Source organism: Leiobunum rupestre, chromosome 5 (genome assembly GCF_980474605.1).
Source record: "Leiobunum rupestre chromosome 5, qqLeiRupe1.1.hap1, whole genome shotgun sequence".
In the NCBI taxonomy this organism is placed as follows: Eukaryota; Metazoa; Arthropoda; class Arachnida; order Opiliones; family Sclerosomatidae; genus Leiobunum; species Leiobunum rupestre.
Genome location: NC_143388.1, coordinates 52895538 through 52914859, shown reverse-complemented (window position 1 = coordinate 52914859; position 19322 = coordinate 52895538). Strand labels below are relative to the sequence as shown.

At 36.4% G+C, this 19322-nt stretch overlaps 1 protein-coding gene across 1 annotated transcript; it reads right to left on the bottom strand.

Moving 5' to 3' along the window:
• Positions 1–269: 269 nt before the first annotated feature.
• On the bottom strand, positions 270–1592 carry LOC149945283 (uncharacterized). The gene has a single exon (XM_090176485.1). The coding sequence runs from the start codon at positions 1590–1592 to the stop codon at positions 270–272; it is 1323 nt and encodes a 440-aa protein (XP_090032611.1).
• Positions 1593–19322: the final 17730 nt, after the last annotated feature.

The window sequence follows — 19322 nt, the reverse complement described above, 5'->3', positions numbered from 1 at the left end:
TTTGGTGTCATCGCTAATCCAAGCTAAAGCGACGGTTGAATCCGTCCAAAAATATGTGTCTGCTAAATTTTCCTCGAAGGTACCTTTGACGTAATTTGTCAATCTCGCTCCTAGCACGCAACCCATTAACTCGAGTCTAGGTAAGGACAACTCCTCACATTTAATTGGGGCGACTCGGGTTTTCGCGGTTACTAAGCTTACACCTACTTGACCTAAATCAGTGGTGTACCTAATATAAACCGCCGTAGCGTATGCCTTTTTGCTAGCGTCTACAAAACAATGTAACTCCTGCCTATATTTATTTCCCCGTTCGCTGCTTTAAGGTAATGCCTGTTAATTTGGATTTTATTTAACATTGGTAATTCTTGGGACCAACTAGTGAATAATTGGCTAATTTCCAGGGAAAGCTGATCATCCCAGTCTGCCTTGCATTCCCATAATTTTTGAAAAAGCATTTTTGCCGTAATGGTGTAAGGTGACAACAGACCAATTGGGTCGAAAATTTGGGAGATAAAGCTAAGGAGGTTTCTTTTGGTCAATTTTAAATTCTTTAGAATTTTGATTAAATCATTCATATCGAATGAGAAAATATCTTTTTGGGGGTTCCATTTCAAACCTAAAATTTTGGTATCGTCTGTCGCTTTAGTCTGCTCGAATAAATTATCTCCTTTATTATCCAACTGGTTTTTCCATAGTTCCCTTAATTCTTCCGAATTTGCTCCCCATTTCCGGAATTTCATTCCAGCTTCCTTAACTAGCTTCGCCACGCCTGTTGACGTTGCAAAGGCCGTTTCTACATTTTTCTCTCCACCCGTCAGATCATCTACATATAGGTCATTGTTTAGAGTTTCCTTAACCCTTGGATCAACATTTTCCGACTTTTGGACATGGTACTTAATTGTGCAAGCTAGTAATAATGGGCTAGGCTTTACTCCGAAAGGGACTCGAGTCATTCTCAATGTGCTAAACTCATTGGGTTTAACTACTCCATTTTCTTCCTTACTCCATAGAAATCGCACGGAGTCTTTATCGGGGGTATCTAACGCTACTTGCAGAAAAGCGGCTACTATGTCAGCGACCATTGCTATTTTTTTTATTCTAAATCTTAAAAGTAAGAGAAGTAGATCGGGGTTAAGATTTGGACCAGGCGCTAGGCATTCGTTGAGAGAGGGGTTTCCATATCCATGCGACGACGCGTCGTATACTATTCTAAGCTTGGTGGTTTGCGCTTTCTCTCTTACAACACCTTGATGAGGCATATAGTAGGTTCCTGGGAGTCTCATTTCGACCTCGCAGGGGGGTACAATTTCCACTATACCCTTTTTAAGCTGATCATCGATGATGCCTTTGTATTCTAGGTAGTACTTTGGGTCTTTTTGAAACCTCTTTTCTAGTGTTTGCCATCGTTTCACAGCTTGCCCATAGGTATCTGGGAGGGTCTCCTTACTCTTTTCCCAAGGAAATTTCTCTACATATCTATCCCCATTGTGATCTACATTTTTGAAAAACGTAGCTACTGTTCTATCATTGGTGTTTTCTTTAATCTCCCTTCTGTCAATGCCTAGACTTTCTAGGCCAAGGGAAACCAACATGGTTGATACTGCATTGTTGTTTTTTCCATTTATAGGACTACATTTTTGGCCCTGAATACACCATCCTAAAACGGTTTCCGTGGCTACCAGAGAACGACTGAATTTGAGCCTTTCGGTTCATCTGCTAATTGTAAATTTTTGGATTTCATTAATTGTTCCAAACCTTCATCATCTATTTGGGTAAAAGTGTAACAGATAAACGGTACTTCTAAAGCTATAATTTCAGCTTTTCGATTGGGGTTTTCCCTGTTCTCTAAAGTTACTCTGAATAAGTTTACCGTGCGTTTCGAAGAAGTTTTGCTACCAAAGGTAAATACTTTTTGATTATGAAGTTTTCCAACAATAGGCAAATTTCATTTTTTAGCTAATTCTTGTTTTACAAAGCTAGTTTGGCTTCCACCATCAAAAAAGCATTTTGCTTCCTCTACATTTCCAGGGCTGGTGGGGTCTCTAATAAAAGCTAGAGCGGTTTGCATAAGGACTTCCCTTTGAAGGTTCTTACCTGGCGATATCGCCGAAACCATTGCCTTCTTTTCATTATCTTTTCTCACTTCCGGTTTTTTATGGCAAGGGTTATTTTCGCATACGGCGAAATTGTGCTTCCTTTTACAATTTTTAGTTTCTAAATTTCGACCTACAGTTTCTGAAGACGTGACCCAGGCGTAAGCAAATGTAACACCTACCACTATCATTAATTATAACTTGCTTTTGATCACAAGTAGAATTCGGGCAATTATTGGTTCTATGGCTATCATTTTTGCAGAAAACACCAATTATAAAATCCGAATTTGGTGAGGACACAGTGAGGGTGGAGGATCTAGATTGATATCCACTGTTCGCATTTTTACCCCTAGGTCTATTTAGATCATTGTCATTATTTTTCAAGAGCTCGACTTTTCCCGGCGCTACGCTAAGCAACTTAGCCATTTCTCGACTTTCTATTTGTTGGCGTACAAAATTAAGTAATTCACCGGCGTCCCATTCTATATAATGATTGCGCGTTATTTGAATGCAGAAAGCGGTCCTAATCTCATTTGACAGGCACCTAAGCAGAGCCGGACAAAGAAACGAAGCCTTTTCGGCCGTGTTAACCCCTAGCGCTCTCAAACTTCGTAGGCTTGTCTCGCAAGTGTCTAATAAATTTCTAAGCTCTTTTAAATTATGGGCGCTAGCTACTGGCTGAATATCTAGAAGTTTGTTTATGTGGGTGTGGACTGCCAAATCTCGGCGATCATATCGCTTTTTCAGTAATGCTATTGCTGGGTCGTAGGAATCATCTATTTCTTCGAATCCGATTAGCGCTTTCAGAGCGTCTCCCTCTAGATAAGACGTGATATATATAAATTTTTCTACCTTCTCGAGATTTAGATTTCGGTCAATGGTAGCTTTAAATCTTCCCCAAAAGCTGTTCCATTTTGAGATGTCCCCGCTGAATTTAGCGATGGTTAACTGTGGTAGGCGTACCTCGTGGCTGGAACTGGTTGTGGGTTGGATACAACCAGGGTTTCCTGAAGAATTGGTGCCAGGCGGTGGGAAAATTCCGGTGTGTTGCATAGGCGATGGCGGTGGTGCGAAGACCGGTGTGTTGCGGAGCCGATGGCGGTGGTGCAAAGACTCCGGTCGGTTGCGGAGCCGATGGCGGTGGTGCGACGACTCCGGTTGGTTGCGGAGCCGATGGCGGTGGTGCAAAGACTCCGGTTGGTTGCGGAGCCGATGGCGATGGCGGTGGTGCAAAATTTGGGTTCATCGGCAGTTTAACTGTGGCGGCTGATGAATAACTGGGTACGGATAAGGCCTGATCGTGGGCTTTGCTGATGATTCTTTTGGCGATGATTTTTATCTCGGATATCTCCTCGCGTCGTTCTAGGGCGCCATCTGTTTCTACCTCCATTTCGACTTCGTTTTGGATGAGGGCTTCCACTCGGGCGTCACTTTTAATTAGATCGTCTTCCCTCTCTAGTAGGGCGGTCAAGGCATCTTCGTACTTTTCCAATGGCGTTGTTGAGTCGAGGAGTAACACTTTGATTTGGTTGATTTTCCTCGTGGCGGCTTTTCTAGCGCTAGCTCTGATGGACTTGGCGAGCTTAATTTCTTTCGAATTGGTAGGTACGTAACTCGGTATGTTGGCTGTGTTAGGAACGTTGTTATACCCGCCTCCACTGGTGGTTGGATCCGCGGCGTTTATGGTGATTACCGTGGCGTTCGGATCCGAGGCGTTTCCGGTGGTATCGGAGGTCTGGTTCGTCCCTACAACGGCATTTGTATCGGCAGGCACGATGATTTTCTAACGTTATTTCGCGACAGAATGGTTAGCTATCTTCAGTTGTCCCGGGTTTCGGCACCAAAAAGAAAATTGGAGGAGGGGGGAGTGCCGAAGTATGGAAATCAGATTCCTTTGGCCGACTGTTTTCTTTTCCTATGCTGGGTTCGTTGGGGAGAGCGAACGTCGAGCTAATATTCCGGACTGAAACAGTATATTAATGTAGCTACGCGATAATACGTCGAAATTTTAGTATAAAACCATCCATGGATCCCGATTTACTCAGACAAGCCATTGTGGTGAAAATAAATCTGCCAAATTTCCGTTATAAACTGTTATTTTTAATTTCGATAAGACTCCTCTTTTTGAAACAACTTTTCAATTCAAAACGTACATCGAGACTGACTCGTTACATATCAAGTGGAGCGCGCTTGCTCGCGTAATAAAAGGCAGTCTTTTTTTATATACAATACATATACATTAATTTTATTTCCTGCGCGTACAAATACTAAGAATATGATACAATACATTTACATATACATTATCCAATTAAGTGGCACGTTATAATTTTCTACAATAGCAATTAACACTTATGAGCTAAGGCAGGCTACAATAAGGTTTACGTTTTTACTAAAAACTCTTGGCAAGCTTTGAATTTAACGTTTTAAAAGACACTTATAGGCTATGGCTTGCACTATAAGGTTGACGGTATTAAATTATAATTCGTCACTTATGAGCTAAGGCAGGCTACAATAAGGCTTACTGGATAATGGTTATGATAAAAATCAAATAATTTATATCATTTAATTTTAAGTTAATTTATATTCTAATTGGATATTTATTAATTAAATTTAATTATTTGTTTATCGGATTTACTAAGATTAAATTCTTTACCAACGGATATTTCCTAGCATCGCCCAGAGTTGAAACAAACGAATTCTCAAAAGTGAAATTAAAACTATTGGGTTCTTATTACGTAACTTGACGGTCACTGCGTTTGCGCCAATTACGAAAATAGGTCAGGACATAAGCGGTCTAAATTATATTGAACATTTTATAAGAAAAAATTTCAAAAAAGGACTTAAGTTTATCTTCTTGTACGGTCCATGGCACTTCCTTCGCGTACAAAATTAATAAAAACTAAGATAGTTCTTTTATTTAATACTGATTTTTTTCTTTTAATTACTGCACACCCGGTATACGGATCATATTATACTAAAGCGATGAAAATTTCTTCTTACATGGGATTATGGGATATAACGGGTGTTCTGTTAACTTAGAAAATTATCGTTCCATTATTAGTAGGAATTATCGAATATAGCGTAGAGTACGCTGTGGAAATTTTAGAACACCCCGAAAATATCGACGTATACGACAATTATCCTACACCAGAAAACGCTGGTCGCGAATGTTATTCGCCCTTGTTCCTGAAATATTTGATGGGAACGTCCTTGCTTATCCCCCATTTTCAAAAGCCGTCCAAAAAAAAGGAGTAGATTCTCCGACGCGAAGTGGAAATCAAACGAACGGGTAGGGGGGGAGAGGGGTCTTGGTATGTATAAGATACTTGGCCTATATCCTGTTTATCCCTTCTTAACAAAAAACGGTCGACACAGGCGCTGTTGCGGCTGTTACTAATGGGATTGTAGAACCCCTCCCCTAACCGTATTTTTTGTATTGTCTTCAATTTAAAATTTTCAACTAATTAAAATTGCTGCCAAAATTATGAATTTTCTATTATTACTGTCGGATTTAATTTATTTTCACTTATATGCCGGGGAAAATAGTTGAAAAAAGAGCCCAACCTAGAACAAATTCGAGAAAGGCAAATCACAATGGAAATGTGTTCAATAATAAAGGTAAAAACGTTTCGTTGTAGGCGCGGAAACCATTTACATTTTACGAATTACCCACTAAAGACTTTCTACATAAAAACAAATTTCAATGTTTCAGTTCTAGGTTTAAGCCCCATGCACTTGATTGGGTCTCCCGAATAAATATTATCTTTCCGGATGTTTTTTCCGATTTTAAACTCCGTATTATTGTCCTACAAAATACTAATGTAGTTTTTAATAACTTATCAATAAAACCATATTTGAATTTGAAATTTGATTCTGCCACTAAATACTAAGCTATAGCATATAAATTATTATATTTATATAGCACGTCGATATCCCAATAAATTCTAACTTTACGTCTTAGGTCCGGCATTATTGTCCTAATTTTTATGTAATTTTCTTTTGACTGGGGAGGGGGGAGGCGCTGAGTGTCTTTTTGAAACCCTATATCTCATATTGTCAAACTGTTAGCTAGCGAACGCGAGGGAAAAACCGCGAGAAATACCAAATAAGCAAGAAGAGTACCGCCTTTGACTGATAAATTTACAGATACTTATATTGTTGGTGTTATTTTTAAAGGTATCGCACCGGCGAAAATAGCCACGGCCAAAGGGAAGTTTTGGCTTTCTTTGGCTCGTATCTTTACACTAGAAACTTTGGAAACGTTTTAAACGGTTTCGAAAAGTCAAATTGTAAAATTTCGGTATCAAGTGGATTAACAGGCAAACGATAAAAGTAGTTAACATCGAAATTTTACAATTTGACCTTTCGAAACCATTTTAAAACGTTCTCGAAGTCTCTAGGCGCGTGGTTAAAGTAGAGACATCGATAAAAAATATTTTTCTCTATAGATAAAAAACTAACACCTAAAATTGCGACCCTCAAAACTCTTATTCTAAATAGTTACAAATTAAAAACTCTTAATAATTGGTATTTTCACTGTTCCTTATCCTTTAATAGGATTAATTATAATACTAGCGATAGGAAGTTTTCACTATTCCTTTCGTTGACGAGATTAATTGCAGCTTAGTTTGAAGATTATAAATAAGAGCGAAAACGTGTTTACGTTTCAAATTCGAAAGCTATTGAAAAGAAGCGCGTGCTGGTTATAAAAATTGTTTTTTTTTTTCGATTCAATAATTCATTATTATTTTTCCAAAATACGCGTTATTAATTTGCGCTCTTAAAAAAAGTTATATTCAAATTTCTAAAATAAATTTTTAGAGACTCTTGAAGCATTTTGAGTATTGCCTATTTTAATTCTTCTCGAGTACCCTGGTTTATCCAAAATGATAAAAAGTTAAGGGTATATTATTTTTGAGGCAGTGGAGTACTCAAAGTGTCCTTTCCTTTAGACTATAGTCATACTCACACAATTGTATTTAAAATCATACTTTAACCAAAAAAATAAGTTTAAAATGTCACTGGTCCTACTTTACACCAAAGAGCTTTTTCTATAAGAAACGAAGTTTCTTCTAAATTTAAAAATTATTCCGTCTACTTTTTAAAAACCGTTTTATATTTGTTATAACTTAAAAAAATCCTATACTAGGGCCGCAAAAATCAACGTTGACCAGAGCCGCTGAACACCTGAGCAGGGCCCGAGTAATTGATGTCCCCACCCTCGTATTAAAAAAATGATATTTCCAATTCAGATGTAACAAAAGACATATATATTGTCTTAACTAAAATCAAAAGTAACGTAACAATGCAGTAATTTCGGTCAATGCTAGTCTGTAGAAGACTTCTTGCGTAATATTAGGTTGCGGAACCGGAAAATCATTCCTTCTTACTCCTTTAGTTCCCTTAAAGGGAGATATAACATTTTTCTGAATTTGGGGATACAACGCCTTCTTGCTCCAAGCGCCTGCAAGATTAGCGCGCGACGATTGCAAAAGATTATCTTTGTTTAAGAAAAATATACTGATTTAATAGTTAAATTGAAGGTAGCGTTTTCTTGTGTATACTGATATTTCATAGTTGTTAGTATATTTTAAAGAAAGAAACATGCACAGAAGTGTTTTTCCTGTATACACTTTTATTCAAGATTGGTTTCTTAACTTAGAATTTAATTGGCATAATTGACAGTAAATAATATGAGGATATGATCAGTGACGTAGCCAGAAATTTTTCAAGGGGGGGTCTAAGTATGCGAATGTTAAGAGGGGGGCCGAGAAGGGGGTGAAAAACTATTACAGTCAAAGGTAGGCCCAAGGGGGGGTTTTTACCCGGAACCCCCCTTGTCTACGCCACTGTTGATGATCGAGAGGTTTCAAATCCAATCAATATTTATCCCAAATGGGTCAAAATTTCCGAATTTTAAAACAATAATACAAGGTGGGGTGGCGCATTGATTAGCACTTTCGCTTCGCAGCAAGACGAGCCGGGTTCGATCCCAGCTGGTGGCACTGTGCAAAAATTGGAATTAAGGCCTGGCCACCACCCTCCTAAGCAGTATAACCTGGGCACTTGTAACTATGGCAATAACAGTCGCTTGCGACATGGGCCTGTTGTGGGGCCTAGGGTATTAGATTAGCTGATTTTTATTTCAAAGGAAAATATGGTTTCTTTCAGTTTACACGGTTTATACTAAATAATATTCCTAAAAACCTAAGTTAAACAATCTTATTACACTTTTTCGTTTCACATTGCGTTACAAACTTTCCTTCAAATCTTCGGGGCCCCTCGCTATTGAGCCATTTTGCCTTCCCCGTTGGGCTTTATCCCCGAACTATAGAGTTGACCTTGGAAGCGTGACCCGGTGTCGCTGTAAGGGCTATAACGGATACGATGGAAAGAGAAGAGTTCGAAAAATATCCTCTAAAACTTTCCACACTAGCTTCCTTTTCTACCTCCGCCATTGAGAGGGGAAGGGCCCGCAGTAGCCCCGCCAGGATTTTTTCGCGAGTAGGCACTGCGTGATTAAGAGGCCCCCATAAAAAACTCCTTTGTAATTTTTGTTGTTCTTTAACTAGCCAAATTGTATATAATTATTTAAAAATTTTATTATTAATAAATTAATAAAAATGTTATCATTATTAAATTAATAAAAGTTTTATTATTAAGTATATTATTTACAAATAAATATTACCAACTTTACTTTTAATCGAAGAATTCCACCCTACGATTACCTCTTTACCCAAATTCATAAACTACTTATTTAGGCTTGTCTCCCCCATTGTTAAGGGGGAAGACTACAGTGGACATTGTCTAGTTTCGCGCTATTTCAAGCTGAACTGTTTTATTGTTGTGTTTTAACTTATTCAATTAATATTGATGTGTAAAACAGCCTCTTGTTTAGTGCTTAAAATAATTTTGACAATTTTAAATTTCAAAGTAATCTAATTATTACGTTGTAATTCGGACCCCCGGAGCTAAACACGTTGGGCAAGCACCCAAACTACCCTATAGTAGTTGACCTCTTGAACAATAATTTTTCTCACTAAACTTGCTTTTAAATCATGACATTTATTTTAAATATCTAATATTGCAATAAAGTTTCCCCTGAAGTGCTATATCTTGTTGGGCACATAAAATAATAACTTCCACGTGTGTAGACAGGACCTCTCTGTTTCTAATAACGTCTAGTCTATGGTGGTCGTTAACCTGGCAAACTATTGATCCACGGAATTTGGATTCCATGTAGTCGAAATACATTTTGTAGGCAAGTTGGTGAGATGATTTGTTGGAAGTGAAGTGTTCTTCGAATTGTGTCCCCATGTTTTTCCAATCCGAAAATCCCTTTAGAAATGCAGTGTTTCTACTGCCTAAAAAATGACGGCAACAAAAACAATACACTGCATCCTTTGCAACTGAATATTCAATCATTTGATATTTGTCATACCAAGAAGAATTGAAACCTCGATTTTTACCGCCAATTAATCTTTTAAGAAAAGGATTTAGTTTAGGCTGAACTGGAAGGCAATCTTTATCTAGACTAATATACAAGTTATTCAACGCGTGTAAGCCCATTTATTTTGAATTGGACACGTTGTTTGATGTATTTTGTGCATGGTTAGAGTTGGGGTTTGCAATTACTTCTGCAATTTCTCCTTCATGAGTCAGTTAAATTTCCATAACAGTATTAACGTTTGGAAGAACTTCAGCAGTATTACTAAAACCGTGTCTGTTATCAGTCTCCAAGGATTCTAAACCCTTTCCCAATTCTTTGACTAGGTTTTTCTCAGAACTATAGTTATGGCTTTGCGCCGACGATTTCAAAAAACGTGCTATTGCACCTTTCTGATTACTAACGAAACTATCTTCCATTTTCCATTTTTCTCATTTTTGGGACCCAGATAAAAATTTTCTGGTACTCATATTTGAAAATGCTACTATTATATACTAATAGCGAAATAACCTTAAAAAGTTTAAGAAAATAAAGCTTAGTTAAGGCTATGTAGTCTTCAAACAGACTTTTTAAAAAAGCGGTTTGAATATTTTTTCTAGAATAGCTAATTAGCCTTGAAAAAGGCTTTTTGAATAATTAAGCTAGAATAGCTAATTAGCCTTGAAAAGGGCTGTTTAAAAATTAGCTTAAAACAGCTAAATAGCCTTTAAAAAGGCTTTATTGGCAAAGTTAGTCTCGGAAGATAATTAGAAAAAATTTGACTGGGAGATAATCGAAATTGAGAACTACCTGTTTGTTCAGGAGCAGAAAACGAAATGAAGAAACGCGCGTTATCTGGAACAAGTCCGACCACCGAAGGTCTAGGTCCTTTTTCTACGATCAGTGGTCACTGATATCACGTGATTTCGCAAAAGGGACAAGGAGTAAAAAAGAAAACACCCTAATCCCCAGGACGCTCTCTATTCAAAGTAGTGACTGGTACGATGCTTTACGCTTCGAATGTTAACAGAGTACACTACCAAAAGCAGAAACCACAGAGTTCGCTGCCTTCGTTTGTGTACTCAAGTAATATTGATTTCGAGTATAGGTGGTTCAAAAGGGAACGTTTTGTTAGGGCCATTTAGGACTCTTGGAAATTGGAATTGAATGGGAGTTCTTTTTTAGGGGGCTAGATGACCAATTTTTAAAAATAAATACATTTTAAAAATCACATTTGGAGGCCCCAGAGGCAATTTTTTTAAAACTTTTAGAGGCCCCTAAAATATGCCTAAATTTTTTGAACATAGGCACGTGCCTACTGCTGGTGGGGGCACTGGGAAGGGGGCGGAAGTTTGAGAGTGGTAAAAATACGTAAGTTGTAACCAGCGTTGCCAGACGTTTATCGTACGCGTACGCTAATTCCGTTTCAGGTACGATGTACGATCTAAAATCGTACGATGATTTTAGAAACGTATACAATAGTCAGTGGCGTATCCAGGATTTTTTGCGAGGTAGGCTAGAATATTCAAAGTGGGCCCCCAACCACATATTATTCTTAAAACTAAATGTTAAATTTATAAAATTGTTGAATGTGCTAAGTGAGACAAATTAAGTTATTTATTTAAAAAAATTCAAAAAGAAAAAGCAGTTCTACTGTTCTGTTTAGAAAACTCATCAACAACTCTTTCATGGGATTATCTTTCAAAATATTGGTTAGATCTCTATTAAGAGATAACAAAGATAAGTTTGAAAGACGATTTTCTCGCATTGTCGTTCGTGTATTGGTTTTTATTCTGTTAAGGGTGCTAAAACTCCTCTCGCATGCCGCGCTGGAAACCGGGATACACTGAATTACATTAAAATACTTCAAAATCTCTGGATAGCCATCCTTGATGTCCAAAATACTCTTGTGGCAGTCTTGAGTTGATACGTTTTCGGTTGTCATAAGGCGTTTAACAACTTTTATTCCATCGTTAATGTCTCTAGTATTGAACTGAAATCTCTCAAAAATATTTAAAAAATTTATAACATCAGCCTCGTTTAGATTTGCATGATAAGATATTATCCTTGAGACAATTTTATACAGGTATCGACCTCAGTCTGGAAGGGGCCTCAAATATTTTAAAATTTTCTTGACTTCATTAGTCTTGTTTATTAAATTAACTTTGCAATAGGAAACTACCACTCCGTAGCTTTAGCAGGGGCCGCCATAGTGGGTAGAAATTTTTTATCAATAGGAAAAAGCATTGGTGACCTAGTGGCCCGTCACACCGTTAGCTCCCTGCAGAAAAACTTCTTCATTTGGCTGTCTCACACGAAATTTAGCTGAGCAGCTGCATAAACCCGAGTTGCAATCAAAATCACGAAAAAACATTACAATAGGCCTATACAAAAAGGTGGGTAGAATTTGAATTTATATTAAATATTCAGCCCAGCGCAGTGTAACAAAACATCTGATTTGGATTGGTTTTCATATAAATTGAAATTCCACAGGGATGGTTGATATTTTCCCTGACCTGTTAATAGGGGTATATACATGTATAAGAACATTATTTGAAATTGTAAAAAAGTGCAAATGAAGAGTTTTCTTTAAGTTTGTGGGGCCTCAAAAAACTCTTTAGCTCAGGGCAGCCTTTTTTTCTGCTTCCACACGTCCTTTAAGAGGCGTTGGCGCTTTTTTGATCTTTGTATTTTGAGCGCCTTCGGTATATGTATTCTTGTTATTTTCATTTTTTTTTAATAACCAAAAAAATCGGTTTAATTTATTTAAATCGGATTTTTATAGCTTTCCTTCAGCAAACGCCAAATGTTTCCTTTAACCCGAACAATAAACCAAACTATTTCTGTACTCGGTCATTATAAGCTTGCACGCCTCTCCCCGTTTCCTCCCTCCCTCCCGTTGTGATACCTAACCCGAAACTCTGGTGTTCGCTTTACGACAGGTACTTTTCTTTTACAATGGGAAAAAACCCAAAACGATAGGGTACCTTTACTAATCGTCCTATATTTTTACATTCTTTAAAATAATAAAATAAATTTAATTTTTTTTCCTTACATCAATCGTCCAGCTATTTTTATAAATTACAGAACAAAAACCTAAACTTAATTTAATTTGCGACAATTTTTCATAAGTTTAACAATTTTAAATAACAAGAAAAAATTACACTTTCCTAACCAAATTTTGTTTTCTTATATAATTTTTTTGGTCCTTTATTTTAATTTTCTATTTATTAATTAATAAGTGGCTCCTATTTTCATCTCCCCTCATTTTGCATTGCTTATAAAGTTTCTTTAGTCCTTTTTATTAAAAAAATAATACATTGAAATAACATAAGGTGATATAAATTAATGATTATTTTTAAAAAATCTTTTGTTTTAAATCACCATTCATATAAATTATTTAAATCAACAACCCCGGGTATATATTTAGTACGTATTTGCCAATGGTGTTCATATCTGGAGTAAGGTTTTCATTAATACTAGGTGGTATTCACGAGAATATAGGTATAGTGGAAAGGGGGCTGACACTAGACTTCCACTACAGCGATGATGACGTCAACTATAGGTTGGCGGAAGATTTGAATTGGTTTTCATGAGCCATTCGGCCTTTTTGGAAGAGCGATGTGAGAATCAGGTTCATGGCTTAGATTTGTAATGTAAAAATAACGCCTTTTAATTCATAGCCTGGTATTTATCAGATATAATATACTGAAGAAACTTTGTTTTCCGTTGGTAATAACAAAAGTTTATAATTTATAGGATTCTGGTAATAATACTCTCTAAATAATACTTCCTTACCATTTTGAAAAATTGGGAGTTGGGACGACCCTACGCCCAAATGGCGGGGAAATAAATTGTTTTATTTTGACCAAAAAAATCACCTGCGTAAGTAGATTTAAATAAAACAAGTGTAATATTTTTGAAATTTAAAAAATTACTATATGGTAAGAGTAAGAAAGAAACTACATCTGTGACCTACATTATTTGAATATTATTACGAGGGCGATTTAACTGGTCAAAAAAATAACCTAAATTTTGGTTTTCCGCTCTTAGCCAATTCGCACCATATTTTCAAGGAGGGTCGTAGGAATGGTAAGGATGTATTATTTAGAGAGTCGTTAAAGCATTATTACAAACGGAATAAAGTTTCTTCAAAATATTACCTATAAAATAAAACTAAGGTACGATATAAATTTTAAACAGCGTAATTTGTGCATAAGAAATTCAAGGCTAGGACTTGATTCTCACATCGCTCTGGCCGATCAAACCAAATTAGCCTTTTCAGTTTACAGAGCCCTAGTGGCAAACGCGAGAAGCTCATAAACTGCTGAAATTTCGTCTGGTAAGTAGACGATTCTTCATTAAAGCTGCTTCAGAGCTTCCGCCAAAGTTGCTATGACGTAGACCTTGTCTTTTAAGGCTCGTAAAACTGGTGTCACCAAATTCGAGCTTACGGCCATCTAGTGCATAATTCTTATATTAAAACAACTTTATTTTAAAATACGTATTTGTGTATACTATTTAAAAAATTATACCAGTTGATAAATAAAATATTGCATTTGTTTTGCACTGCAGTAATTGTGTTATTTAAACTCATCACACAAAAACGGCTTGACTTCAAAAATGTGTCTCTATGGTAGCGCCATCTATCTTTTTTAGATAAAAATAAAATGTTTCGATATTTTAAAAAACATATTTAAAATGTAAAATTATTCTTTGTTAAAATAAATTCCTTTAAATGGTAATTATTTAAAAAATTCTTTAAATGGTATTTAAAAAAATATAAATTACTTAAATTTGGTTTTTTAGTAGTTGGAGAGCCATCTATCGTGTAAAAGTGAAACGAAGTGATAAAACCTTTTTCAAATATAAAATATAATTTATATTAAATGCAAATATATCTGGACTTGTAATAAAGATATTTATTTTTATAAAATAGACCAATTATATTACAACTTTTTTACCTGCATAAAAATATTATTATATTCAATTAATTATTGTTTTATTCAAACCAAAATAAATGAACAAAGTGGTTTATCGCACTTGAGTTTGATGAGGTTCGCTGTACTATCAATATTTAACATAGGCCTATATAAGATTTTATTCCACAAAATATTTCAAAAATTAAATTAATGTTAATAAATTAATATTAATAAATATAGCTTATAAAAGTTTTTTATTCAGCCGTTCTTAAATAAGGCTCACTTTATTAGTAATTAAATCGATGCGAATCAAGGCAAAATATATGTCCCAAGAAGAAGAAAATCGGACGAATTATTGTGGACTAATTGTGGACATCCGTGAATATGTGGTGTTTTGAATTTTGGATATGAGGACTTATCCTGGACGTCCGAAATACATCTTTTCAGACAAATTTTGGACGAGATCAAACTGGGATATGTGGACTATGTAGGGACGTCCCGGGGACAAGTTGTATTTGCTGGGTGTTTAAGCTATTTTTAGATCATACATTTTACGGGATTAATTTCTCATTTTGATCCCTTTAAATTTAACGTTACATTTGTGGCATCATTTATGGTATCGCATAAAAACACTATAGTATATTTCTCTAAATATTGTTATTAGAGGACTATCTTTAAAACACAAATCTAGAAATTCCAGAAGAATGACCAACTAAATTTATTGGGATAAATTACAGTTTTTTCCCCATTTTTGTTGGTCATTCTTTACTCTTTACCATTTATTATCCTAATATCTTGACCAACATTGGCTTTTGTCTTTATTGTTTTCAACTAATTGAAATCTCAAAAACGATACGACATTCTAACTATATACACTCTTTCTTTTAAGGAAGCGGTTGATAACAAGAACCTAAAAGAGTATTAAAAAAACTGACCTGATACAAAAGATTTTCGCTTGTGTATTGCGTAAATCCATTATTTACAAGAACTTTTTTCAAGCATTCTAAAGTTCTACCAGCTATTTTCACTTTAGTTCTGCCTTTCCACCTACACAGTAATACCCCGATATTTTCTTGCGGCATGAATTTTAATGAAACTACGCGAAGATTTCGACGAATATTCTTGCGGGAAAAAACTTGTACGCATGCGTGAGCAAAAGTATCGCCAACGATAAAGACCTTGTCAAAGCCGAATTAATTCGCTACTATATCCAAAAATAACCCCTTTCAAAGTTAAAGCCCCCCCCCTCCCCCTTCGGCCTTGGAAAGTCTCTTGCTTGGTTTTATATTGGTCAAAATGGGCCAGTGAAAAAGTTCATTGTCAACCCCCTCCTCCACGGGTTTTACGATTGACATTCCTTTCTCCGAAAACGGGTCTCATCTCACTGTACCACAACTATGTCGCCGCCCCCCCCCCCAGTGTTTCTTTCAGGCATCTCTCCGGGGGGCCTTCGCCCCCCCCCCCCGGAAAAAGTTTGCGTGGTTTCCCCGTTGGCGCAGTTTCCCGTTTGCGCGATTTTCCTGTTGCGCAGATTTGTTATTTGAACGGTTTTCCCATTTGCGGGGATTTTTATGACTTAAATATTCACTATTAATCCTTTTTCCTAGAAAAAGGGTTATTTCTGGCAGGTAAATTTTAACATTACCTTGTTTACCATCCAGCTGCGCTGCTAGTGTTTGTTTAATGTCCGGTTGGGCTGTAAATACCAAAAAAAATTAGGTTTTTCTTAGTTAAAATAGCATTCGTTGAATTAGTCTCTTGGGAAAATATATATAGTCCAACAGCGACTCGAAGCTTCTCGGCCTTTAGGCTAAGATCATAGTGTAGTAACTGTTTACTGGCAGTTTCAGCTTTAAGGACGATTTTAATGATGGCCATACCTCTGAAACAATTGTAGGCGGCACAATAAAAACGATACAATAAGAAATGATAAAAAATAAAAACTATGTTTAAAATTTAAAATAAATAGGAATTAAAAAATGTTTCAATTTCAGATAAAAATGCTGCTAATACCTTAGCACCACTTTGAAATGGCTTCTGTCGTAGGACAGTTAAGTCCTTTGTGAGAGGCCAATACCAAGATATTTCGTTAGAATGGCCTCTGTCGTAGAACACCTCCTGTATGAAAACGGTGCCTATGCGCCTGCGGCGGCCCGGCTAACCTAACCGTTAAAAAATATTCTTTCTGACCCCTAGGAAAGATGCAGTGCAATTAAAAAGGTGCATTTTTGGTGGAAGGCACTAAATTTAAATAGCAGCCAATATACTGTCCTCATGTTACACATACTACATTTTCTTTTAGCCTAAAGGCTGAGAAGCTACGATTCGCTTGTCGACCGAAGATTTATTCCCAACAAAATAATTCAACAACCGATATGTCAACTTCAAACAACTTTAAATTTTTGGTAAGGAAAATTGCTTAATATAGAATATTCAGGTCGTGAGAGGCAGCGGAATAGACAAACCTGCGCAAATGGAAAATATCTGGGCAAGTGGAAACTGCGCTTACGGAAAAAGCGCAAATGAAAAACGCGCTAATGGAAAACTGCGGAAATGGGATACTGCGCAAATGAAAACTGCGCAAATGGAAAACCGCAAAATTGCATTTGCGGAAATGGGAACTGCGCAATTGGCCCATTACCGCTTCGTATGTACAGAAGCATTAAGTCAAACCAAAGACTATATTAGTTTTTGTATACTAAACCCCAGTACCAGAGCTAGAAATTTTCTTTAATTTAAAAGTCGGTTTTTTTCTCGGCCGTTCAGTTCCATTCAAAGAGAGATGAAGTGCGGAGGGGGGGGGGGTGGTCGGAACGAAGGCCTGGCCGTGAAAGTTTTCCTGCGTCGTGCGGGTCCGAGCGAAGGGGTGACCCCTGGAGCGCTTTCTCGGGTCGCGGAGCCAACAATGGGCAATCGTGCCCTCTCTTCGTCCCCTTATAGATCAGGTGTGTTTCTGGCCAAAGAGTTGAAATTTGTCAAAAGAGCGAAATCATACAATCATGGCTGATAGAAGCTTCAAGATTTTTAGTTGTGATAAATGCACGTATTTCACTTAAAAGCTTTCGTTGTTGTTACGTCATATTGAATTGAAACATGAAATAAACGCACATTTTCGTGTTTAATGCGGCTTTGGTACTTGTGGGCGGATTTACAAACAAGTAATTTACTATCGGCGACATATAAAGAAAAAGCACCCTTTCGCTTTTCTTGAAAATAAGAAGTCTGACATAGAAGACCATTACTTGGATAACGGCGATAATCCTAACCATCAGGAGTGCGGTGATGAAAGAGATAATTTCGTTAATGATTTTGTACATCAAGAAGCACCCGATTATTTCACTGATCCCTTTGATTTGAAAATCTATCATGTTTATTTTACTGAAATACACTGAGCAGCATAGACTGTCTCATGCTGTGATACAAGACTTATCGAACGATTTACTTTGTTTATGCAAAGATTTGTTAACCACTCAAGCCGAGAAGATAATTTACGTGAAAAGGAACTCAAAGAAAATTTTTTGATGACATTAAGACTATGAGTGCCGTGTTTAATTCTTTATATTCCATTCACAAAATTAAAAGGGCGTGTGTAACGGATATGGGAATGTTAGAACCTTCTCAAGTTGAATTTGCGCAGTCCACTGAATCGGGGAAAAAACATTTTCATTATGTACCTTTGTTACGTACTATCGCTAATATTTAAAAAACACCGGAGGAATTTCGCTGTTATGAAAAAGATGAAAACGAACTAAATCGACAGTATGCATCTCATTTTATGAATGCTTCATTTTGCAAGCAATTAGAACCAGCCCGTGAAAACTCCGTCAAAACCTTATTCTTACAAATATATTTTGATGAATTTGACGTGGTCAATCCACTTGGTTATAAACGAGGAGTGCACAAAACCATGGGCTGTTACTTTTCAATTATAAACAGGAAATATAAGTACCGCTCTAAATTAGAAGATATTCACCTAATTTCTCTCGCAAAATCTAATGATATCGATAATTACGGATAGAGCGAATATCTCAAACCTCTTCTAAATGAATTGGAAATTTTGGCATCTGATGGAGTTTATATCGATTCGTGAAAGATTAATTTAAAGGGGTGCGTCGGAATTATCAGCGGTGACAATCTCGGGAAACATGAAATAGGAAACTTTGTCCCGTATTTTGGATCTGGAAGGATTTGTAGGTTTTGTATGACCGACTATTCTCAAATTGCTTTTAAAAGAATTGTAAAAGAAGTAAATTTGAGGAATTTAAAAGTATATAATTATCATTTGTCGTTTGTCACAAAAAATCCGAATGACTCTTCTCTCTACGGGGTTAAAGGTAGAAGTCCTTTAATGAACTTATCATATTTTGATTTAACTCAACAGTTAGCGCCTGACATTATGCATGATTTGCTGGAGGGAGTAATTCCTGTTCTATTAACGGGAAATTTATGTATCTTATTGTCACATAATGGCCCAAGCTTTGAAAAAATTAACGAAATAATTGAAGCTTTTTCATATGGGAAAAGTGAAATAAATAAGCCTCAAACACAAAATGAAAAAGCCGTTATTGGGAAGGGTAACTTGAAGGGCTCAGCGAGTGAAATTTTTCTTTTATTTAGACTTTTTCCTATAATATTTCACGAATTTGTCAGTTTACATAATGATAATTGGAAAATTTACTTAAAATTACGGCAAGTTTGCGACATTTTATTCGCCGAAAAAATTCCATTTAAAAAAATAGATTAATTAGAAATTCTCATTGCCGATTTCATTGGGAGTGTGGTTGAAAAATACGGTGAAGGTAGTTTAACTCCGAAATCCACTATCTGATACACTACCCTAATTTTTTTAGAAAATTTGGACCACCATTTCCAATTTCTTGC

Bases quoted from the DNA above. Each gene is read 5' to 3' on its own strand.
- LOC149945283 (XM_090176485.1), bottom strand. From the start codon at position 1,592: ATGTTGGTTTCCCTTGGCCTAGAAAGTCTAGGCATTGACAGAAGGGAG.